This window comes from Schistocerca nitens, chromosome 4 (assembly GCF_023898315.1).
Source record: "Schistocerca nitens isolate TAMUIC-IGC-003100 chromosome 4, iqSchNite1.1, whole genome shotgun sequence".
NCBI lineage: Eukaryota > Metazoa > Arthropoda > Insecta > Orthoptera > Acrididae > Schistocerca > Schistocerca nitens.
This window is the reverse complement of record NC_064617.1, coordinates 337535028-337560927: the sequence shown is the minus strand read 5'-3', so window position 1 is coordinate 337560927 and position 25900 is coordinate 337535028. Positions and strand designations below refer to the sequence as shown.

The 25900-nt window shown below is 38.5% G+C and overlaps 1 protein-coding gene across 7 annotated transcripts in view; it reads left to right on the top strand.

Moving 5' to 3' along the window:
- The first annotated feature begins 53 nt into the window (after positions 1 to 53).
- Positions 54 to 25900, top strand: part of LOC126251531 (GATOR complex protein WDR24) — a 123321-nt gene continuing 97474 nt past the window's right edge. Inside the window, exons 1-6 of one of the 7 annotated variants that reach the window (XM_049952028.1) lie at positions 54 to 370; positions 2057 to 2174; positions 4485 to 4567; positions 15013 to 15112; positions 15207 to 15323; positions 21155 to 21377. In XM_049952028.1, coding sequence (XP_049807985.1) covers positions 4532 to 4567; positions 15013 to 15112; positions 15207 to 15323; positions 21155 to 21377 — 476 coding nt within the window. In that variant the 5' untranslated portion in view covers positions 54 to 370; positions 2057 to 2174; positions 4485 to 4531. Of the gene's footprint in view, positions 371 to 560; positions 986 to 1087; positions 1977 to 2056; positions 2175 to 4484; positions 4568 to 11761; positions 11946 to 15012; positions 15113 to 15206; positions 15324 to 21154; positions 21378 to 25900 lie in introns of those variants that run through there. The other 6 variants (XM_049952030.1, XM_049952026.1, XM_049952025.1 and 3 more) reach the window with 6 other exon arrangements.

The following is a 25900-nucleotide window of genomic DNA, read 5'->3' as shown; positions in this document are numbered from 1 at the left end:
CCCTAAACCGTTACCCTTTAAAAGTTTTTGTGTCATCCCAGATGGGATCAAATTAATGAGTGATCGCATGCAAACGTATGGACAATATCGTAGACCTGCAGCCTGCCCTTTCCTGATAGAAATACTGACCCTTTCGCAGAGGTAACAACAGAAGTTTTCAGATTGTCATCATGAAAGTGCCGGCGTGAAGGAGTTCCATTTCTTCTCCCATCAGCAGTTACGCCTGTTGACAAAGTCCAAGGGGTAACTGGTCGAAAACTCGTTGCCTTTTTGACCACTTGACGCGGCCAGAAAGATGAGAATATTTTATTTCGTTCCAGCATAGTTTTTCCTGTGTGCTCTGTGGTTTATGATACACGTTTAACAATATGTAAGTACACAATGTCGATCAACTCTGCTATTCTCCAATAAAAGATTGTTGCGGAAGAGTGGAACGAATTATAGACCTTTCTAACATTTTTTTTTTTATTTTGATAGCCTAATTCGATTTTCTGTAAGTCGCAGCGAAGTTTCATTTCTGACTTAGGGAAACTCTACAGTTGTTTGTTCCTTTCGTCATGAATTATAGTATTTTTCCTTCAGATAGCGCTGCTGTTTGTTTTGATTTGGAAGCGTTCCAGGCTGCAGGGAATAGTATAAACATTACCATGAACAGCGGTGTACTGATGCAAATATTAACGAGTGGTATTGTCATGTAATGTGTTGATGGGCTGACGATTTACTAAATAAAAAAAATTACATTACATATGCTTAAAGCTGGTGTTATGATCATATTTACATCCCGAATGAAACACAAAAGTTATGTGACAGAATGCGGGATGAATCGAAACCGAAAACCTACGTAAGAAAGAATGAATAGTGTGTGTCAGCTTATTACCGGGCACCGAAGCTGCTGTGTGACTGCCTGAACAAATGTGTGAGACTTTCTTGATGCGCAAGCAGTACTTTTATTGTAGATGTGCCGAATTATAAGCCTACGTTAATGGTGAGTATAATAATAATAATAATAATTTTTCCGTATCGTCGTTAAGAGAATATCAGTTTCACGCTTCGAAAGATCTGATTTTAATATCTGTAATAACTTATGTTGGTGTGATTACTTTGCTGATAACATAGAAGTAGTGTATTATTGCATTACAGTATTTCATCTTTACTGTACGCACCGAAAAATAGTGGAATTGCCCACTATAGAGGTCAAGTGGCACACTAGTTCATCGAGTGTAGAGGTCATGTAAACACATTAATTTCTTAATTTCCGTTTGTGCTGCAAGACAGAATGACTACTATCACATACTTCGTGTTGCTTATGCGGTGTAGTACATCTACATCTATACTCCACAAATCATTGTGAGGTACATGGAAGAGGGTATGTCCCATTGTACCAGTTATTAGGGTTTGTTCCCATTCCATTCATGTATGGAATGTGGGAATAATGATTGTTGAAGGCCTCTGTGCATGCTGTAATTATTCTCCTCATGGCCCCTATGTGAGCGATGGGGGATTGTAGTATATTCTTAGAGTCAGCATTTAAAGTTGGTTCATGAAAATTTGTAAAGAGACTGTCTAGAGATAGTTTACATCTATCTTCAAGAGGCTTCAGTTCAGTTCCTCCGGTATCTTTGTGAGACTCTTCCATGGATTAAACAATCCTGTGACCATTTGTGCTGCCCTTCTCTTTATGCATTCCATATCCCCTGGTGCTCCTATTTGGTATTGGTTCCATACACTTGAGAAATATTCTAGGATGGGTCACATGAGTGATTTGTAAGCAATCACCTTTTTAGACTGATTGCTCTTCCCCAGTATTTTACCAATAAACTGAAGTCTACCTCCTGCTTTACCAATGATTGAGCCTATGTGATCACTCCCTTTCATATCCCTACAGAGTGGTACACCCAGATATTTGAGTGCGTTAGCAAATTCCAACAGTAAATGTCTTCAAATATGGGATCCATATCTACTTCTAACACTGAGTGGTATAATGCACTTATTAAAACACTGAAAAGATTTGTGTGGTATGTTCTCATTTATTTCTCACTGTATCGTTCTGTTTTAGGTTAAATTGGTTTCTCCAAACCGGTTCCTAACTGTCAACATGTATACTCAAACAATGATACTGCAGAATTCTCCCTCCATGCTTTATGAGTCCTGGAATTTCTCTAGTGATGTCACTGGTAAGATTAGAATAGATTATGTACACTGTTCATTCATTTACTCAGAGCAAGAGGATCTCCATAGATGTTGCTAGTGTTAGAAAAACAAAAATACTATTCGTCTTGTGGTTCAGGGTCTCTTTTTGTCTGTATTTACTTTCAAATACATAATTATGGAAATATGGTTTTGTGAGCAAACAAATTCTTCTTCTTTAGCACTGATACATAATTTTCTGAAGTTTTACTATTGTCAGTGGGCTCATTTATTTCTCAGTATCACATACTGATACTTGTGTGACTGTCTTTCATTTGCAATACATCTAATAGCTTGCTTTATTTTACCATTCAGACCAACATAAACAGCCATATCAATGTCATTAAGTGATACTAATGAAAGAAAGGAACCCAGGAATGGTGGTGAAACTTTTCCGAAACATGTTTGCCCAAGGCAGAACCATATTTCTGTAATTATTGATTGCTTATTATTCTTTCCACAGCTGTCGGCAGAAAAGTATTGACAGATGTTCAGTAAGTCCATTTAAGTTTTTGTCCGTGATTTTATTAATGACCTCAGTGGTGCCAAGCATGTGTTTTTGTTGATTTCATAATTACTGATTTAGTTGGATAAGGATGTGCAGGAAATTTGATTTTAGCATTGTAGCCTTTTAGCAAGAATTCGTCTGAAGTTATTCGGGAAAACTGTAGAAAGTGTTAATCAGGACGTCTTGACTGAAATGGGAATCCCACTCTTCCCAGATAGTGGCTAATTTGTGTATTACTGAACACCTTCTTCAGTTTATGTATGATGCGCATCATTCTTACGTTACACTTACCAAAGAAGTTATTGCCCAATTCTGATACCTCTCTTACACTACAGACAAAACTAAATTTATGTACTATCAATCGTATTGTAAAGTTTCAAATGCTTTGTTATATGGGTGTCACTGCTCATTTTGGCACACAGTCATAATTCACATATTATGTTTTGGCGTGCCACTTACATGGAAAGTACACCAGACTATTAGATAAAGTTTAAACCAATTACAAACATTGAACTATTACCCACTAGTATCAGATGTTTGCATTTCCTAAGACATTTTTCTGGGATTACCGAAGATTGCAGTACCATCCACCGGCTTTGATTCACGGTATCATTAACATGGCGGACACTCTTATTTCAGGCTTACACAATACGTTGAGAATAACATGACACTTTATGCACATGGACAAAAATAAAATGGAAAACATTTGATTGCAGAAGTAACATGAAACTAACAGCACGAAATGTGGGGGGCTTGTGGATGAGGACGTACAACAATCTTAATAATGAAGACATACCAAACACATCCCTCAACCAAATAGAAGCCAACGTAACTCAAACCTGAAAAAAACTTGTATCTGAAATACTTAAGTATATAGCAGAAACAGAATAAACGATACCACGAAACTGCACACAGCGCAACAAATCTGTTATTGAATACTTCACAATCCAACGTAATTACCTACAAATAACTACGCAACCCAAAAATCATATCCCCACCCCTTCACCAACGTAACACAAGCACGTGCATCCCAGTCGTGGTCAGTATGTCACTCTCCTTCGTAGCGTGCAGCGACCTACTCGTGAACTTCATTATCATGTCCATGACTAAAAAAAAAGTGAAATATAAAATTAAATCTCCAACCATAATATACTACACTCATTATTTCACATGACATCGAATCTGTTGCACATAATTGCCAACATGACAATAACTCACTAACAAACCACCACAGATCAAACACTTCAAATATTATTCTTACAAACAGCAATAAAAAGTCAATTGAGTCACTAATAACACTCGCAAACAATTTAAAAACATAATCATCCCACACTAGAGAGTGCCATCACATATTCCAACTCACCCTGTGCAAATGCAATCAGCTACAAATATGCCGCATCATAACTCTCTCTCTCTCTCTCTCTCTCTCTCTCTCTCTCTATGATAATGTAACCCTATAAGCTTGCACAATGCACTTCTAAATGAACTTATATTACATTTCTAACAATGCACGTATATTACATGCTGTCTAATGTCAAGTATATGTTGATTGCAAAATAGAACATCTTTACTTTAATTCCTAAAACTGAGTGATGTTTGCTGTAAGAATAGTTATGGTGTGCATTGTTTTTCTCCCACTTGTAAACATGTGTTTGTCACTGAAATATTGCATAGCGTTATTGATACTCATAGAGAACCTTCTTCAATTACGGCCACTGTGTTCTGCTATCTTAAGACATTAATATAAAAAAGTATGTTATATTTATTTCATGTGAGTTTTCCAATTTAGGAAATGTGTGGCTTTCATTAACTGAATGATCAAAACAGAAAAGGAACATGATGGAAAAACACGAGACAGGTGGACCAGACATGGTGAGTAACTATTAAAATAGCTGATTTTTGAGTAATGATGAAAATAATTAGCCCTATGGCAAAAAATTTATGATAAATTTTTATTTTCATAAAAGTTTTAGCTGATGTGGAGTTCCACCTCTCTATTCGTCTCTTCTGCATGTAACTGAGAAACCCTGTAAAGAATATTTAAAAGATAAAATAGTTAGAGGAGATGTTAATCCATTGGGGGTGGGGGCCATTTGGTTATGATGATGATTTATAAGTTACTTGGCTTACATAGATGTGAAATATTATTTTAATTTTTTATCCACTTATGTCATTCAAGTTTTTGACTTATTCTTTGTGTCCTTATTGAGTTTTCTTTTTTATCTTTGTTCAAAAAAATATCGGGATGTGATTGAAACTACGTAACGCTAAGACTTTCATGAAAACTAGTCTCGTTTATTCATGAGCAGGTAGTATTAACCGATCTTACTGGACCAAAATCCTGAACAAATATAACCATCTCAAAATATTTCTTTGTTTAAACAAAGTAAGGTTTTCATGGAATAATAAACATTAGTGGGGTGCCTTTGAATCTCTGAGATGAGTCGGCTAAAGTGCTAGACATTCCATGGCAGGTACGCACTGTGCAGATTTGAGAGACATGCTGCCACATTACATGGCCACACCTCACTCTTTTGTTTTTTTAACTCTGCAACAAAAATTGAAGCATCTGATCTTTTTTATAACAACAAATAAGAAATATTGTTTTTAAAATTGGCTTACTTAGCACACTTTCATTTACTAATGCCATAATGGAATTAATTTCTGGGGCAGTTCCATACATAAACACAAAAGTTCTCTTCGGGCAGAAAAGGACTTTGAGGATATCATCTGGTGTCCATGCTTTAACATAATGTAGTCAATTATTTTGTAACAAATATAGGCGTACTAACAATGGCTTCACAATACGTATAGTCTCGTATGAAATTTGTTGTGAAGAATCAGGTGCAATTTGGAAATAATAGTAACATACATGAAAATAACACTACAAACAAAAATAGCCTCCACTATGCACAACTTAACCTTACTCTTGAACAAAAGACAGGAAAGTAAGCAACCATAAAAACATTTGACCATCTCTCTAATTATTAAATCTACTGGCAGGTAATGAAAGTTTTAAAAACAATTTTATATCAAGAAAAACACCTAGTTACATAAAAAGCAGAATGTAGCATATTGTCAGTGAGAAATTATAAACCTACTGGCACATTCCATGGCATAGTGTGTTGCAAACATAATCCATGGGATACGCCCAAAACTAAACCAAACTAACTCGCAGTGCATTATGGATCCATGAGGGATAAATGAAAATAGGTCTGCTCTACATTATGTTTTCTGTGAACTGCTGATGGAACAAATAAATGTTGGTGTGTTGACTTAAGATAATGGCTGGAAATGAGGTGACTGCAAAGAGTTGAAGATGGACATGAAATTTTATTCAAAAAGGCTATAATCATCATTCAGTTCATTTCTTTTTTGTTCTGTTTTATAAAGCAAAAGAAAAAGTTCAAATATGCTTCAAAATGCTGACAGGGATTGTGAGGGTGCTTACAGAGTTGTTGTTGTTGTGGTCTTCAGTCCTGAGACTGGTTTGATGCAGCTCTCCATGCTACTCTATCCTGTGCAAGCTTCTTCATCTCCCAGTACCTACTGCAACCTACATCCTTCTGAATCTGCTTAGTGTATTGATCTCTTGGTCTCCCTCTACGATTTTTACCCTCCACGCTGCCCTCCAATGCTAAATTTGTGCTCCCTTGATGCCTCAAAACATGTCCTACCAACCGATCCCTTCTTCTAGTCAAGTTGTGCCACAAACTTCTCTTCTCCCCAATCCTATTCAATACCTCCTCATTAGTTACGTGATCTACCCACCTTATCTTCAGCATTCTTCTGTAGCACCACATTTCGAAAGCTTCTATTCTCTTCTTGTCCAAACTGGTGATAGTCCATGTTTCACTTCCATACATGGCTACACTCCATACAAATACTTTCAGAAAAGACTTCCTGACACTTAAATCTATACTCGATGTTAACAAATTTCTCTTCTTCAGAAACGATTTCCTTGCCATTGCCAGTCTACATTTTATATCCTCTCTACTTCGACCATCATCAGTTATTTTGCTCCCCAAATAGCAAAACTCCTTTACTACTTTAAGTGTCTCATTTCCTAATCTAATTCCCTCAGCATCACCCGACTTAATTCGACTACATTCCATTATCCTCGTTTTGCTTTTGTTGATGTTCATCTTATATCCTCCTTTCAAGACACTGTCCATTCCGTTCAACTGCTCTTCCAAGTCCTTTGCTGTCTCTGACAGAATTACAATGTCATCGGCGAACCTCAAAGTTTTTACTTCTTCTCCATGAATTTTAATACCTACTCTGAATTTTTCTTTTGTTTCCTTTACTGCTTGCTCAATATACAGATTGAATAACATCGGGGAGAGGCTACAACTCTGTCTCACTCCTTTCCCAACCACTGCTTCCCTTTCATGCCCCTCGACTCTTATAACTGCCATCTGGTTTCTGTACAAATTGTAAATAGCCTTTCGTTCACTGTATTTTACTCCTGCCACCTTCAGAATTTGAAAGAGAGTATTCCAGTTAACGTTGTCAAAAGCTTTCTCTAAGTCTACAAATGCTAGAAACGTAGGTTTGCCTTTTCTTAATCTTTCTTCTAAGATAAGTTGTAAGGTTAGTATTGCCTCACGTGTTCCAACATTTCTACGGAATCCAAACTGATCTTCCCCGAGGTCCGCTTCTGCCAGTTTTTCCATTCGTCTGTAAAGAATTCGCGTTAGTATTAAACTGATAGTTCGGTAATTTTCACATCTGTCAACACCTGCTTTCTTTGGTATTGGAATTATTATATTCTTCTTGAAGTCTGTGGGTATTTCGCCTGTCTCATACATCTTGCTCATCAGATGGTAGAGTTTTGTCATGACTGGCTCTCCCAAGGCCATCAGTAGTTCTAATGGAATGTTGTCTACTCCCGGGGCCTTGTTTCAACTCAGGTCTTTCAGTGCTCTGTCAAACTCGTCACGCAGTATCTTATCTCCCATTTCATCTTCATCTACATCCTCTTCCATTTCCATAATATTGTCCTCAAGTACATCACCCTTGTATAAACCCTCTATATACTCCTTCCACCTTTCTGCCTTCCCTTCTTTGCTTAGAACTGGGTTGCCATCTGAGCTCTTGATATTCATACAAGTGGTTTTCTTCTCTCCAAAGGTCTCTTTAATTTTCCTGTAGGCAGTATCTATCTTACCCCTAGTGAGACAAGCCTCTACATCCTTACATTTGTCCTCTAGCCATCCCTGCTTAGCCATTTTGCACTTCCTGTCAATCTCATTTTTGAGACGTTTGTATTCCCTTTTGCCTGCTTCATTTACTGCATTTTTATATTTCCTCCTTTCATCAATTAAATTCAATATTTCTTCTGTTACCCGAGGATTTCTATTAGCCCTCTTCTTTTTACCTACTTGATCCTTCACTACTTCATCCCTCAGAGCTACCCATTTTTCTTCTACTGTATTTCTTTCCCCCATTCCTGTCAATTGTTCCCTTATGCTCTCCCTGAAACACTCTACAACCTCTGGTTCTTTCAGTTTATCCAGGTCCCATCTCCTTAAATTGCCACCTTTTTTCAGTTTCTTCAGTTTCAATCTGCAGTTCATAACCAATAGATTGTGGTCAGAATCCACATTTGCCCCTGGAAATGTCTTACAATTTAAAACCTGGTTCCTAAATCTCTGTCTTACCATTATATAATCTATCTGAAACCTTTTAGTATCTCTAGGGTTCTTCCATGTATACAACCTTCTTTCATGATTCTTGAACCAAGTGTTAGCTATGATTAAGTTATGCTCTGTGCAAAATTCTACAAGGCGGCTTCCTCTTTCATTTCTTCCCCCCAATCCATATTCACCTACTATGTTTCCTTCTCTCCTTTTTCCTACTCTTGAATTCCAGTCACCCATGACTATTAAATTTTCATCTCCCTTCACTACCTGAATAATTTCTTTTATCTCGTCATACATTTCATCAATTTCTTCATCATCTGCAGAGCTAGTTGGCATATAAACTTGTACTACTGTAGTAGGCATGGGCTTTGTGTCTATCTTGGCCACAATAATGCGTTCACTATGCTGTTTGTAGTAGCTAACCCGCACTCCTATTTTTTTATTCATTATTAAACCTACTCCTGCATTACTCCTATTTGATTTTGTATTTATAACCCTGTAATCACCTGACCAAAAGTCTTGTTCCTCCTGCCACCGAACTTCACTAATTCCCACTATATCTAACTTTAACCTATCCATTTCCCTTTTTAAATTTTCTAACCTACCTGCCCGATTAAGGGATCTGACATTCCACGCTCTGATCTGTAGAATGCCAGTTTTCTTTCTCCTGATAACGACGTGCTCTTGATTAGTCCCCGCCCGTGGTTGTAAAATTAGCAGTTGAAAGAAAAGTGAGTGTGATGGTGAAGAGTGATGTCTATATCTTCATTTCTGAGAATTGGCGACTCAGTTGTGGTTCTTTTCTGTCAATATGAGCTCTGCTTTCAGTGTCTTCTTCTTCTTCTTCATCATCAGTGACCTCTTGATATCGTCAAGCCATCACTTCTTCCACTCATTCTTTAATGTCCCCATATCCTCCAGTAAACCATATTATTCCTACATCTGTTGTTGGGTTTTGGCATTGCTATGTGGCCAGTCCTGTGCCATTACAACATAATTCTCTCAAGGATGCCTATTACTAGTGTTGTTCTTCTGATGGCAATGCTCTTGGTCTTGTTTCTTAGGCCGATACCCTGCTTCTGCTTGTGAAAGTTTATGTTGGGCTGTCCACACACTAAGCTCGAAGTACATTTTTGTAACACGTGTCACAAGTGGTCAGAACATATAGTGGCAGAACAGCTGATTTGTAAAGCCAAAATCATAATGTTCTTTTTAATGTTTTGTAGTATGAATGAATCCTTCAATTGTAATTGAAAAGGTTGCTTTATATGCCACTGATTTTAGTGGCACAGTACACCGTCTTCAGATCTCTCTGTTATAAACCTGGTAAACTTATGGATATATGGCTTTTAATACAAAAAACAGGAGGGAAGGAATTAATATTTGTGGGCATCGATCTGATTGTGCCCCTATCAAGATGTATTATGGCATTTACTTGGTTCTCTGTATAGTTACCCAATTTATCATTGGGGACCTGCACACGGTGCATGTTAGTACCAAAATTGATAGCAAATACAGGAAGATAATTAAATACAGATTTATTTTTTGAAAAATTAATTCATATTCCGAAAAAAACTTAGTAACATCTGGCAACCCATGGTCTATCTGAAGATGGATGTATGAAGCTAACAATGTTTTTGTCTTGACCATGGAAGAAGTATTAGGTACTTAACATAATAGGAACCTTAATATACTATAATAGGAACCTTAATATACTAGATTCTGAAGTGTGTTGAAACAGATTTTTCACTTGCTTGGACAAATATGCACAAAAACATAATAAATTATTTAACACTGAGTTTTCATATTCTGCTTTTCGCTGCATTTTGGCTTTGCAACAGCAAATAATGGAAAATGAAACTACCAGCTTCCAAGCTAACACAGATCTCTGGCCATGCTATGCATCAGTCTGTCTTAAAAACCCAAGATTTGACTTTTAGACTTGTTGACTTCTTCAACACACAGTCAAATTGTCACCTTCAAACCAAAACTAGACCTTGGGCTGTGCTACAGCTCAGTCTGACACCACAACCTTTGTATACAGGGTGACATTTAATGAACCATATGAAATAAAATCATCGTTACTTCTGAATGGTTTGCATTAGGACATTCAAACTGCATGATTGGCCACAGGGATGATGGAAATTAGTATGCACTGTATGGTTTGGTTTAGTGATGAAGCCCACTTTCATTTGGGTAGGTTCATCAGTAAGCAAAATCGGCACATTTGGGGGACTGAGAATCGACATTTCGTGATGGAGAAGTCTCTTCACACTCAACGGGTGACTGTGTGGTGTGCAATGTTCAGTCACAGAATAATTGGTGTGATATTCCTTGATGACAAGGTGACTACAGAACAATACATGAAGGTTTTGGAAGATGATTTCATCCCCACTATCCAAAGTGAGTCGGATTTTGACAAGATATGGTGCACGCAAGACGGAGCTTGACCCCATCGAAGCAGGAGAGTGCTTGATGTCCTGGAGGGGCACTTTGGGGACCACATTGTGGCTCTGGGGTACCCAGAAGCCACTGGCAAGGGCCTTGACAGGCTGCCATATTCTCCAGATCTGAACACATGGGACTCTTTTTTTGTGGGGCTATATTAAAGACAAGGTCTACAGCAGTAGGCTCAAAACCATTGCCGAGTTGAAAACAGCCATTCAGGAGGTCATCAACAGTATCACTGTTCTGACGCTTCAGTGTGTCATGCAGAATTTCGCTATTCGTCTGTCCCACATCATCACCAATGATGGCAGGCATATCGAACATGTCATAACCTAAATCCGAATATCTGTAGTGATGTTTACATGTTGAATGAAGTGTGAGTACACCATATTTTGTATCTAATTTACGTTTATTTCCTCGTGTTGTTCAATAATTGTCACCCTGTACAATATTCACATCCATTGGCTTCACCAACTCAGTAACTGTTCCCTTCAGGCTTAACCTAGTTCTTGAACCTTGTTATACTCTATAGATCAGTCTGTCACCACAATGTAGGGTCTTCCTTTGAGTCAAAATCATTAATGTTTCAACATATATAGTAAAAAGTGCTATATATGTCAGTAAGAGAAACACCTGTACGCAGCTAAAACAGAAAATGAAGAAAGGGCCAGCCAAATAACATGAGTAATTTGTATAATTTTGCCACTGTAACTGAGATTCATATTTAAATCGAAATTATTAACAACATTTCAACATAAAAGATGCAAGACACGCACATGCTTCCTGACAAGAAAAAAGTGAAACACACAGAAGAGGAGGAGAAACTGAAATTAAACTTCAAGAGTTGAGAAAGGTATGTGATGTTATTTCATTGATTACAAAATCAGTTCAAATTTCTTAAGAACTTGGTAGAGTGAGCACAATTAACAGTATGTTCTTGTACCACCTCCAGCTCCATGCGTGCACTGATTGGTTGGGAAAGGTGCCATAAAGCTGTTGTATCTTCTCCTGAGGCAAAGTGGCCCACAACTAGTAACCCGTCATTGATGTGCTGGCACTGGCGACGGAATTGATGTCCGAGCTGGTCACTGACATGTTGTATCTGGAACAGACCTGGGAATCTTGATCGCCATGGAAGTATCACAGACAGCTTAAAGGCATGTGTGTATGAGCATTTTATTGCAAAAAAATGGCACCGAGAGATAACACATGAGGATTTAGGATATCTTTGACCTTCCATTTTACCATCAGACTTCCCTCAGTCACTACTAGCAGTGACTGGAAGTCATACCGAGTAGCTCCATGTTGCTGCCATACTTGCCAATGATGGTCGTCTGGAATACTGCAGCAGTCCATGCTTCCCGGTCACAGAACCACTCCAAACACAGCTGTTTGTTTTGTGATGTAAATGGTAGTCCACACATGGGACAATAATTTGTAGTCCAGCTGCTGCGAGTTTGAGCAATGATGCAAATGACACAAAATGTTGCAGGGTGTTTGTTATTTGTTGATGGATGGCAGGCACGATATGAAGGAGTTACAATGGCTTCATGCACAGTATTGTGATCTTTCCTTATAGTGGTCAGAGGTGACAGACTGGAACCTTGATGGTGAATATTCCTGCACTCACATTCCCATGCAATCAAACATCAGGCCACTGTCACATCCTAATGCTCCATAAATCTGTATATTGCACAATTGACCAGAGACGCACACTGAAGCCCTCTTTCAGTTCTGTCGGATGCTGACAATATGGTCTCACACAAGTACGGGATATCTCTCTGTTCATGACAGTGATCACTCAGAATTCATGCCCCTTTTATAGCATGCCTGGTGTTGTAACAACACCAAATATGAACAACACTAGTGCACTCCGGTGGCAATTCTAGCTGTCACAGAGAATTGCAACTCTAATCATGTACATGCCCATCATACTGATGGTGTGTATGTGTATGAAGTTATGTAGAAATCTAACCATGTCGTCAAGCAGAATGTGAAGGAAAGGCTGTCAACAAAATGCTGTTAACTAGTATGTCAGTTAGTGGCATAAAGACATATCTAATCAATGGCTGTGAATGAGCATTGCTACCTGCTGTACATTGCGAATGACAGCAGCACAAGCACTGTCCTTTGTAAAACAAAGCCTGTCTACCTCCATTGCTCTTTGTGCGCACTGTAATCTATAAGTACTCACGTATATCATGACAATTTTTGATTTTAGTTTCATTGGAACACCATTGTTGGTCAGGATGAACTTATGCTTTTTAAATGCTGTGCAGCTTGACAGTATTCTTTATGGATTTCTGCCGTTTAGCTGGCTCTCCCTACCTGAATTTTATGGCCAATATTTGGAGACACATAGTTAGTTCTCAGTAGTGGATTTCTGACAGTTTTTCCCATATTCACACCAAAACCAACTGCTGCATAGATAACTCTCTCTAGGTGAAGAGCACAGTGTGAGAAAAATTAATGATTGTCAGATAAAGGTGCATAAGTTTCCTAAAGAAACAAAATTCTGTTGTCGCTAGGTGATCAAATGGCCTCTGAAGTTAAATATTTCAAATTCTTAGGACTAAAGATAGAGGAAAATTCACTTGGAAGTATAAATATTGGAATATGTAAATGTCTAGTTGTAATGTTAAGAGGTTGATGGGATATGAAGAAGACTGAAAATGTTTCTAACCTTCTGAATGACTTTGCACTGATGCAGTAGTTCCTCTATCCCTGTATGGAAACATGCAAACTTTTTACTTTATGTATTTTTACTGTATTACGTCCAATGGTGTCAAGGTCTCATGTTTTAGGACAACTCATTGAATTCACAGATAATATTCTTACTTCAGAAAAGAGCATACAGAATGATCTGTAGTGTCAGTTTGCAAACTTGAGCTGGCAATTGTTCATGTATTGCAGAATTCTAACTGTGCCATTTTTGTACATATATTCCGTCATGAGATTCCTGCTTAATAATAGATACTCATTGAAAAAGAACTGGCAGTTCACAGTTTAATCATTGTATAGAAAGGTAAAAAAGTGATAACTTTCAAAGCTAACTTGAAAGCTTTCCTTGTGGCATACTCCTTTTATTCTGCGAAAGAGTTTCTTGCAGTAGTTTAGAGCCTTGTACTATAACAAATTATTTACTAATATACTATTGTAAATATTTTTGAAATTTTTATGGTTTTCTTATTCTGTTTTCAAATTTTCTTATCAGCTTTCTGTGAATTAATGGCCAAGTAACTGTGGCTTACATTGTTCCATAGAACCTAATGAAATATGTTAAGTAGTTCTTATTTCTCACTAGTTTTAAATAGACATAATGTCATAAACAAATCCAGGGTGGTTCTGGGACTAGCCATCTCCTGTTCCAGTCCATGTATTTGTACACAAAAATTTGGAGATACCATATCCCCCTAACAAATATTTTTGGCCACCGAGATCCTTTTGGTTATGAGGGGTTTATCTACTCTGATCATTATCACTGCTTGTTTATAAAAATGATCCAAGAACCTCTCCAATTTCTGATTGGCTCGCATTGTGACTGTAGCAAACCCTTTTAAGACATTCAATAAATGCCGATTGTATGTTGATGTTACATACTATGGTTTTTTCAAAGTGAGCTTTAATGGACTGGAATGGTCAAAAGTTGAAAAACCTTTGCAAAATACTGCTTATTCTAAGAGGTTGTAGAAGTCTAATTGTTCAGTGAGTCAGTTGCTTATAAATGAAGTTCTAAGTTTGTACATATGTGGTAGAAGCTTACAGATCTTCTCTGTCACCCTTCTTGAGCAATAGTAGCATTTGCTACACATATTTACTGGGCCCTCCACTACAGTGTAGAAACTTTGTGGCTATTAACTAAGGTCACTTTAATTACTCTTACTACTGATGATGACAGCACTGTAAATCATAGAAAATAGTTTTCCTCATCTAAATCAAGAAAAATAACTCATAAAAACACCTTTTTAATACACATTCCAAGTGTAAGTTACTGAGTGAGTGGCACATTGAAAAGGCATTTGCTGTATTTGTTTGTGTGGGTAACATTTAATTTTTTACAATACCATCGGGGGGGGGGGGGGGGGGGGAGGGATGCTCTGAGTACATTTCTAGTGTCATAACATTTCTGTTGAATGAACTTTCAATGATCAGTGTTATTCCAACATCAGGGAAACTAACTCTTTAGTTTCCTCTTGTATTAAAATATGCTTATCCGTTTTACAGAAAATGTCATCTCGTACGATGTTTATCAGTCAGGAGGCACCTGCAAATGCCCTTGCTCTCAATAAAGACAATACTCAAGTTGTAATAGCTGGAAGAAATGGTATGTGCTTTTATCTAATGTATGTTTTTTATGCTACTCATATTGGAACATAAGGTGAAGATAATTATTTACTCTTTCTTCTTTTTAATTTCAGTTTTCAAGATATTCACCATAAAGGAAGAAGAATTTGAAGAGACATGCAATTTACGAGTTGGCAAGAATCTTAACCTAAATTTCTCTTGTAATGATGTTGCATGGAATGCAGCTGAAGGTAAACTTTTAATTCCAGTTCTGCTCTCCACATGCCCCCCCCCCCCCAATGCGCGCGCGCGCGCGCGCGCGCGCACACACACACACACACACACACACACACACACACACACAGAGAGAGAGAGAGAGAGAGAGAGAGAGAGAGAGAGAGAGAGAAATCAGCATTTTTCACCAATATGAAACTGTTTGAGATAACAAATAAAACATGCAACATACCATATTATGCATATATGTCTATCAGTGTTGATGGAACATTATTATATGGCCCACCCGCTGTTTAAAAGAACTCTCATTATTGTATTTTAGCCTGCTGCTGTTTAAATGTATGTTTGCTACACAGGAAGAAAAATATTTTTAACATTACAAAATTGTTGAGTCTTTTATTGCCGCTTGTTGACATATTGCCTGTTGACAACTTGGGTTCTTTGTTATCAGTTAATTTATGATTTTCCTGACATCTCATCAGTATGAGTGACTTACATTATCAAAGGTTCATCCTCTGTTGCTGGTGCCAGACTGGAGTCGAGCTCATAGCCAGAGATTAATTGTACAAGTCTTGGCGATGTCTGAGGGTTTTTCTGTCGTCATTATGGTTGTGCTGCTCTGATTCCTAACTGCAGCGGTCATTAGCTGCAGCACAGGAATCCAGGATCTCTTTATCTTGAGGGTTTGTTATTTCTTGTGCATGCTATTGTCGTGTTTGTGGATTTCTATTGGTTTCCTGAACAAGAGGATGTGTTAGTTCTTCTCCAAAGTGAGAACCTCTGTGTCTGTGATTTTTATTGCATTGTCCACCTCATGCAGCATGTGCTCCAACAAAGACAATATCTCCACATGTCCCAACCTGCAATGCCATTTATCTTCAGTGGTCTTGGTATTGGTGGATTGCCCATTCATCCCAGCATAGACATAGACTAAGCTGGGAGGAACTGGCCATGGGAGAGCACACGCTGTGTGAGACTGATCATGTAATAAAATTCTCCAACACATAGGTTCTTGTTGTTGCTGCATTACAGGCGGTGTACCATGACACCTAGGAATTTAGGGGCACAGTGTTCCAATTATGATTCCAAAGGTCTGCTGTTGTTGGCACAGCCAACCTGCAAAGTGATGACACACTATATCAGTGTGTATGGAGATGTTTGTAACTGTGGAGCATACCTTCACCACCAGACAGCCACCGGGACATTAATTTAATGCTTCAGTCGAGTCACCGTGCAGTTTCGAGCCGGTGATTGTAATCAGATGGCCATTGTGCTACTAGGCTCTCCAGCATCCACTGGAGAGCTGTCATTATCATCAGTCCGGTGTTTGGGACACTGCACCATGCTTCACCACCTCTGTGCTGCTGCCTAGCACTGCAGATGAATCCAGTCAGTACCAGCCGAATGATAGGTGCCTTGACTGCTAGCCACTTTCTCAGCACCCAGTGCATCAGCTCCACCAGGCAACCAGTGTTGCTCAGTGGCACATGTCGTCTTCAGGTGCATCTGCCACCACTACACCGACACGAAGACAGTGTGGATCGACACCAGACTGCACCCACCGGGTTAGTGTGTGCATCTGTGTCTGATACAGCTTGATAAATCACAAAGACTTTCCTTGAGTGCAGTCCCTCGTGCTGTTTCTCTCTTCACCTCCAATGGATTTCTGTATTCCCAACGAGCATGGCAAACCAACAACATCAAGGTGGGAGAGCAGAATGCCATCCTGATAACAAGAAGAATGTCTCCACCACCCACCATAAATGTCAACACACCCTATGCCTCTACAAGTTGTGTCAGAAACAGGATTGGAAGAGGTACGTACTGTTATCGTCAAGGGTGTCAAGATTTAGTAGTAGCATGTGTGTTCTGTAACTGCTCATGGATTTCCCTTGTTTATTGTTCATGGGGTTGTGTCCATTCTCTTCCTACTGCCTAAATGATTTATCATAGTTATGCCAGAAATAGATTTGGTTGTAGTACCAGGGAAGAGTCCAAGTGATGAATCTATCAAATGAGTTATTTGCTCATAGTGTAAACTGCCAGCTTATGTGGCTCCATGACAGAGTGGCATGACATAGTGTGTTGGATTGCTGGCCTGCTTGAAAGAGAGCACTACAGCAGGCAATGTAGGGAAAGTGTGTGGTGAAGATGCAGCAGGGAAACTTAGATGAGTAATTTATCAAAAGTATTGTTTTCATGTGAGTTCTGTCTTTAAGAGCATGGAGCTATTCTATTGGTTAATTATATCTGACTATCTGTCCCATCTAGCCTTCATCGGCACAACACCTAGCTAAATTGGAGGACTGAATTTCTCCTTAGTGGGGAGGTATGTTGCAGTACAGACAGAGTACTATGATGCCAAGGAAATTCAGGTGTATTCCAATTACCATTCTGAAGACACATGACTGATGACACAACCAAACCACAGGTGTCTCACAAATTTCTTCAGTGTGTATCAAGACACAAAGACTTGTCAATGCAGCATTGCATCAAGTGGTGGTGCATGCCTTCGCTGCCAGCCAGCCAGTCACTGGTGTGTTGTTATGTGCTTTGATTGAGACATCAGGCAGGTTTGAGCTGGAGATGTAACCGGACAGCTGCTGTGCTACTGAAGCCTCCAGAACCCACTGGGTAGCCCTCGTAACCAGCCTGCCACACATATACCAAGGTTCAAAGTTTGAGGTGTTCTGCTGCCCCGAATCTCCTGCTACTTGTATGCTGAGGTCTGGAATTCCGGGCACCTTGCCACCTTGGTGCCCTGGTGCTGCTCAGCACTGCAGATGACACCAGCTAGCAGCAGCAGCAGCAGCAGCAGCAGAGCTGTTCGGGCCTTGGCTGTGAGACATTGTCTCATCAAGATGCTGCCTCTCAGCAGTGTGTGTGGTCTTCAGATGCATCCATTGTCACTTCTCCAGCCCAAAGATGGTGTGGGTCAATGCCGTTCTCCACTCACTGGACAGGGGTATACATATGTGTCTGATGTAGCTTGCTGAATAATAGAGTTTTCCTGAATGTTGTCGGATTTGCCGCAGCTATCTTCACCTCTGATGGATTCCTGTAGTCTCTGCCAGTCGAATGAACCCACAACACTCAGATGGGAGACCAGAACACTATTGTGACAACTGGAAGAGTGCCTCCAACCACCCACCTCTTCACTGTGGAGAAGATCTACCACGCCTACTAGTTCAAGGAAACTGTAGAAATCCACAAATATGACAATACCATCAACAAGAAAGGAGAAAGCCTCAGGGTATACAGATCCTGGATTCCCATATTTCAGCAAATTATCATTTAAAGTAGCAAGGGGAGAAGCCTGCAGATGTTGGTGTGGCAGGTACATATAATCTCTGCCTACAAACTCAACTCCAGTCTGTTACCAGCCATGGAGAGTGATCCTTTGGCCACGTCAGCCACTCGTGCCTGCGGAAAGTCAAGAAAATTGTTAAACAAATGTCGTTCAGAAGATCTGAGACAGAAGGCAACAGGCGATATGCCATTTTCAATAATGATCCCTTACATTTCGGGCTTGCATCTGTAGATACAATATTTCTTCAGAAAATATTTTTAATGGTGCATCATCAACTTTATAATACTTAAATAGTACTTCCAAGTTGGCTGTAAACTGTATTCATACAAAATCTTAGATATTGTAAAATATTGCACTTAACTGAAGAACATCCTATAGTAATTTTGTGAACTTAGTTTAGGATTATTTATGTTACTGTTACTTAAATTGTGTATTAATTTCTTCTTCCCCTAAAAGCAATTTTTGACAGTTCTTTAGACTCAAAAATTTAAATAACTTTCTTAAGACACAGTCCACATGACCTACTAGCCGTTTCTTCCAGATACCTTTTTTTATTGGCCAGGATAGCTTGCTATTCTTTGTTACAGAAGTTAGGACTCCATCTGCAATTTTGTGATGTTCATAGTATCTTTATGAAAGTTGTGTTTTAATTTTGTGTTACCAGAATGAACAATGTGAGTATGGTGAATATGCCCTGGACAGAGTTTGGGATGTAACAGAAGGGAACTAGTTTCATGACTTATTGGACAGCTTCAAAGACATTTAAATAAAAACATCATGACGTACTCGAGCTTTTTTATTTGTCGGTATTAGTACCTGTGTCACAAAATATAATGCATCATGTCAAGTAAAGTAACTTCATACATGATGTCATGTCGCATAACATCACACACGCCATCATGTCATACAACATGGCATTTGTCATGTCATGCAATATGCATGTCATTAAAGTTTAGGATGCATGCATCTCCACTCTGGGATACTTCCTATTTCAAATGCACGCGGATTCTCTGGTACTTCCTATGTTAGATGTATCCTACTTCTAGAAGCACTAAATTTTTGCTTATTTGTTCTTGCACCCCTCACCATAAACGTATCAGAGGATGCGTTGGAGGGAGAAATGGTCACCTTGGGGGGAAAAAAAATCAATCCCCTAACAAGATATCAAGAAACTGTTTCAGTGAGTGAGTGGAAGAAAAAAGCCGTCACAAAAACGTGTTTTTTTGCACATGATATCTGAACGAAGCTAGATTTTTGAAAGTGAGTCTTCAGTTTTTCTCACAAGAATTCACTTGTTATTTATTTGATTTTCTTTAACCACTTTTGTGCATTCAATTCATGCAACAATGAACTTTATGTGCTACATTTAGATCAACTTTAAACCGCCATATCTCCACAATGGCTAAAAATTATTGGACAAACAAAATTTCTTTTTGACTTCATCCAATTTAACTACCTTCATGAAGAGTTTTAACCGATTCATTCAAGTTCAAACTACAGAAGTGGCACACTTCAAAAACCTCCCAGAAAAATGTGGTTTTCGCACATTTTTGCATGTAAAATCTGAATGTGCACATAAAAATTGTGCCATTAGCTGAACATTAATTTCAACCCTATTGAAATCTTTGGCAGAAGGAATTAATTGATATGCACAATTTGCCTGGGCACCAGCCATGGTTCATCATTCAAACCTTGCTCAATATACTGTAACTTAGCTGCAGTAAGACTAATGTTCGAATGGCTATACAAATGGCTGCTGGTCCGGGCTAAACCAAAAAATTTTTATCTCTTGTTCCTAGCTCAAATAGGAACCTAGCACCAAGACGCCTAAAACTGCAATTCTGTGCATGACCTTTTCAGACATATTTGTTATAGTGCTTCCACACTGTAATGATATGTGCGAGTGTAGCAGTTTATTTGGAAGAACAAAAAATCAATTAATATGTCTAAATGTGACCAGTAAGTATATGCATAAAATTTATACAGTGTATATAAAGGTAATATAAAATTAAAGGGAGACAGAATGAGTGGCTAATATTAACCTTCAGAAGGCAAAATTGTAAGTACTGTTCATAGAAACTCTTAAAACAGAAAACACTTAAAGTAAATGTTTGAATCATCAGTACTAAAAATTTGATCTCTTGAAGGTAAATTATGGCCAGCCATTTTGTTTTCATGTAATTTTATTAGTTTTCTCAATTGAATTTTGTATCTGACACGATAAATGTAATGTATATGTACATAGATGTCAGCATATCCAGTGCTTGAACACACATCATAAAGGCTGTTGGTAAAATCAGAATGTTACAATTGTCTCAGTACATCAGCCCACACAATCATACATTCATTAAATAACTCTGCCCAATGATATACCTCGTAATATTATGTGAAATAATTTTAGTGGTTATTCTTTTATGGTATGTTTACTTTGTAAGCCATGAGCGTAACATAGAAAGATAAGAAATAACCATATGTATAGAAATAACAGCAACATTGATAATGGCAGCGTTAGTATAAAACTGTATGACTTGTTCACAGACCATATTTTAGCAACTGCTGCAACAAATGGGGCAGTAGTTGTATGGAATTTGAACCGTCCTTCAAGATCGAAACAAGACCATGTGTTTATTGATCACAAACGTACAGTAAACAAAGTTAGTTTCCATCCGGCTGAGTCAACCTGGCTTATATCTGGGTCACAAGATGGAACAATGAAGTGTTTTGATCTGAGAACACGAGAAACTGCCAGAACATACCACAGGTGTGTAATTGATTCATTCATATTCATTCATATTATGATTACAAGTTTGCAACAGCACCACTGCTGTAGAAAACTGGCCCCCAACAGCACCCAGTAAACAATTTCTAGCATAATATAATGACACTGTTATCGAAGGTGTAGATTACTACTCAGCATTCAGAGGAGACGTTGAGTTGTAGACAGGCACAGCAAAAACAGACTGATATACTTTTAAGCCTTCAGCCACAATACCTTTTTTTGAAGTAGAAAACACACACACACACACACACACACACAAAATACATGTAACCACTGTCTCTGCGCACTGAGGCCAGACAGCCTGGGACTGGCCATCCTCAGTGGCCAGAGACAGTGGTCGGTGTGTGTGAGTTGTGCTTGCATGAATATATATATATATGTGTGTGTGTGTGTGTTTGTGTGTGTTTTCTACTTCAAAAAAGGTCTTGTGGTTGAAAGCTCAAATGTATCACAGTCTTTTGTTGTGGCCATTTGCAACTCAGTGTATCCACTGCACGATGACTAGCAATCTATCCTTCCCATAACACTGTTGTTATTCCATCCTGGGTTTTTGGCTAGTGTAGTATAGTTATTTATATTGTCTCCGTTTTTTTTTGTCAGTTCAAAAATAAATGTTATTATTTTCTACTCCTCATACATCTCCAACCTCCTCTCCCATACCCTCTTATCTTCTTCATGTCTTCTTAACTGTTATATACCATATTCATCAGGAAGAGAATAAAGGTATACAGATTAGCTTGATAGGCACATAAACTACACTAAAAACATTGCTAAGCTCTCGGACAATGTCCTCCTTCCGAGATAATAACACACACACACACACACACACACACACACACACACACACACACACACACACAGAGCCGGCCAGTGTGGCCAAGCAGTTCTAGGCGCGTCAGTCTGGAACCGCGAGACCGCTACAGTCGCAAGTTCGAATCCTGCCTCGGCCATGGATGTGTGTGATGTCCTTAGGTTAGTTATGTTTAAGTAGTTCTAAGTTCTAGGGGACTGATGACCTCAGATGTTAACTCCCATAGTGCTCAGAGCCATTTGAGCCACACACACACACACACACACACACACACACACACACGAATTTGACACAAACCAAACATGCTCTTCAAGTATGTGAAGAGCAATAGTAACAGGAGGCCAAATTTGTAGAACAGTGTGTATGAGATTGCAGTTCGTGGTGTAACTTGGTACTTTTGGCCATGGCTATTCCAGATGTGTAAGTATGTCCTTTTTATGGTGAGTCATTAAATGGATGATGTTTTTTGTTGTTTTTGATTTATTCTGTGTGGAATTTATCCAGTTAAAAACATAACACCCATAATTATCTCTTCCATTTCATGAGAAGTAATAATTATATGCAAATCCTGAGCTAGGTGATACAGTGATTAAAACACTGTACTTATATAAATAGGGACTAGCTGCAAATGTCCTTACAACAATCTTAATTTAGTTTCTCACATTCCCCCATCCCCTACTATAAACCACATCAGGTGAAGGCTGGGATGCCTCAGAGTCTGATCCTTTCCCAGCTGACAAAGTTTTCTTCTTAGTATTCATCTTGGTAGCACCAATACAAAGAAACATAACCACTGCTTCAGTTAACCTTTGTTCTGGAATTCTGTGTACTGTAACATACTTCTTGAAGATGCACGAGTACAGCTAGTAAATGGACACACAGTTCTACATTTCATCATCAGAGTGCATTTGGTGTGCCCATCTTCATGACATATTACTAAAATCAAAATGTACAATAAGGCCGTAGAGTGCTTGTTCAGTACAGTGTTTATCATGTGCATCTTCATTCAGCGCTCACCTAACACAAATGTATGGATTTTATTGACAATTTCTTTATGTATGATCTCCAGAGCACATTAGACCCACAGTACTGACTTTGCTTTTAAGACTAAAGTGAAGCTTAATACATATTTCATGAAACAAATTGTGTGAAGACGCAGATGTACCATAGTACATTCATATTTTTTCTCTCTTTTCCTATGTTAGAACTGGTGAAGTTGAGCTCCCAGAAAATTGACAGAAATGGTGACACTTTCAAATCGTTGATCACAGATTGAATAATTCCTGTGTTGCAGTGGCTGCAAGCACTGCATTAGATTTATTTCTGTAGACACCACATACCCCCACATACCCCACCATGACACATTAGCTTAAAAAATACAACCACTGTTTATGGTGATGTTTCTTGGAGAATATTAAAACTTGTACTAACATGATAGGGCTGGATCTTAAGCTGTCTTTGTAATTAGTCAATGACTTGGGGCATATTTTGTGAAAGGTTTAAATGTGCATCTGCATTTGTACTCTGCAAACCACTATAAAGTGCATAGTAGATGGTACTTCCCATTGTACCAGTTATTAGTGTTTCTTCCTGTTCCATTTGCATAATGTGCATGGGAAGAATGATTGTTTATTACCTCCTTGCTTGCTGTAATTAATCTAATCTTATGCTCTCTATCCTCATGGGAGCAATATATAGGGGGCTGCAGTAGTAGGAACCATCTACAAAACTGGAGGTGAGCAAACCATTTCTTAAAATGTATTTTAGAAAGTGGCCTTTGATAGATTACTGATTCATTACCTGAGCAAAACTGTTAACTACCTCTCAATTTGGCTTTTGTGAAGGATTCTCCACACACAAAGAAATACAAGGTGAAGTTCTACCAGACCTGATCATGAAAAATTATCCTGTTTCGCAGATAGGGACGACAAAAAGACTGTCATACAAGTAAAATTTGGCCATGTGCGTGCGCATGCCCACGCGCATGCTTACATGCGTGCGCCCACACACACACACACACACACACACACACACACACACAAAAAACCAGTGTCTGGCTGCCGAGACCAGAGCCTGGCCTTGACAGCCAGAAACTGGTCATGCGTGTGTGAGTTGCATTTGTGTGAGTGAATGAATGAGTGTGTGTGTGGCATGAAAATAAGTTCAGAACAGGGCAACATATCATGTGGAGTGCCACAGGGATTGGTGCTGGTTCTTTCTAACCTATATAAGTAATTTTTCTATGACTGTAAAGGGCAGTTCAAAGACTGTAATGTTTGCTGATGGTACAACCATACTTGTCAAGGTCCAAACCCAACCCAGCAGACACTGTTCGGATGATAGCAGGAGATGCATACAAGTTGTTCACTTAAGTCACACTCTCACAAAAACTCTTTTAGCACCAGAAGACATTAGTGATCATACTCTGAATGAAAAACACTGTGTAAAATTCCTGTGTGCAGCTGGATAACAAGCTAAAATGTAGTCAACACATGGGTAAACTAATAAAGAAGCTCATTACATGGTTTACCTCGTAGAACAATTTCCAGTTGTGCTGACCTAGAGTCAGGGGTGTTGGCTTATTTTTAGGCTGACCAGATTTCAAAGGAAAAATGCTAAGACACTTGTGTTTATACTTTATCCGTAAGTTCATTACTACACTTACATTTACCTTTCTTGTTAGTTATCATGATTTTCAAATTTATAATAGGTCTATGATCATGCAGCAACTGAAAAACCCATAGCAAGAATTTATCTTCGATTTGTGAATTGGAAAGCAACATGTAGGTACATTATAAATAAATAAAATTCTTTTCTTCAGAAATTAGTCCAGTGAAACTGTCAGAAAAACAGCCTGTACCTTGCAAAAGGTGGGGTAGAAGATTTTATTTTTTTAACTCGTTCATATTGTTGGAAAGGTTAGAAAATGAAGTTTTGCCAACAAAACTTCTCTTGGGAAAACTTTCTGCAGTCAAAAAACTTCGAAAATTTCGGACTTTTTTCAGTTTTTTCAAAATATCTCAGTTTCATTTGCTCCTATCGCTTTGACGCCTATTTTCTTTTTTAAAGAGCACAAAATTCTCTACAAATTTGATTCTTACCATTTTTTTCTGCTCCCAGTATCTAAGGCGCTACAGCATGTCAAAAAATACCATTTTTTTTTTTTCAAATTTCGAGCAAAGTGGCAAATTACCTAATTTTTGAACACTGTTATTTCAGTTTCTATTTGTGTAGTATAAACATATTACTCATCATGTTATTCATTGGAATTTACCATCTCACTCTGCTGCAGGGCCAGGACAAACAGCATCATATTCAGTAACTATGAACACATTTGCGTCGGATTGCGTGAAGTTTATTTGTGTTACAGTATGTAATACAATTGCATGCAGGTGCCATACATTTTCTACAGTTGATTGACGTTAATGATCAGTTATAAGAAAAAGTATGTAGGAATTGTTCTTTAGCGGACAAAAGCGTATTTATTCTTTGGCCTTCATTCCAGTGGAAGATGTGAAGTCAGGTGGACCGAGTAAATTTTTTGTCATTGATGGAGGGTACCTTATCCACAAAGTGACTTGGACTCGAAATGTTTGCTTCAATTCAATAACCGAAAGCTATGTTTCTTACCTGCAACGTCATTTTGGATCTCAATTTGCTATTGTATTTGATGGATATCCATGTGAGGGAGACA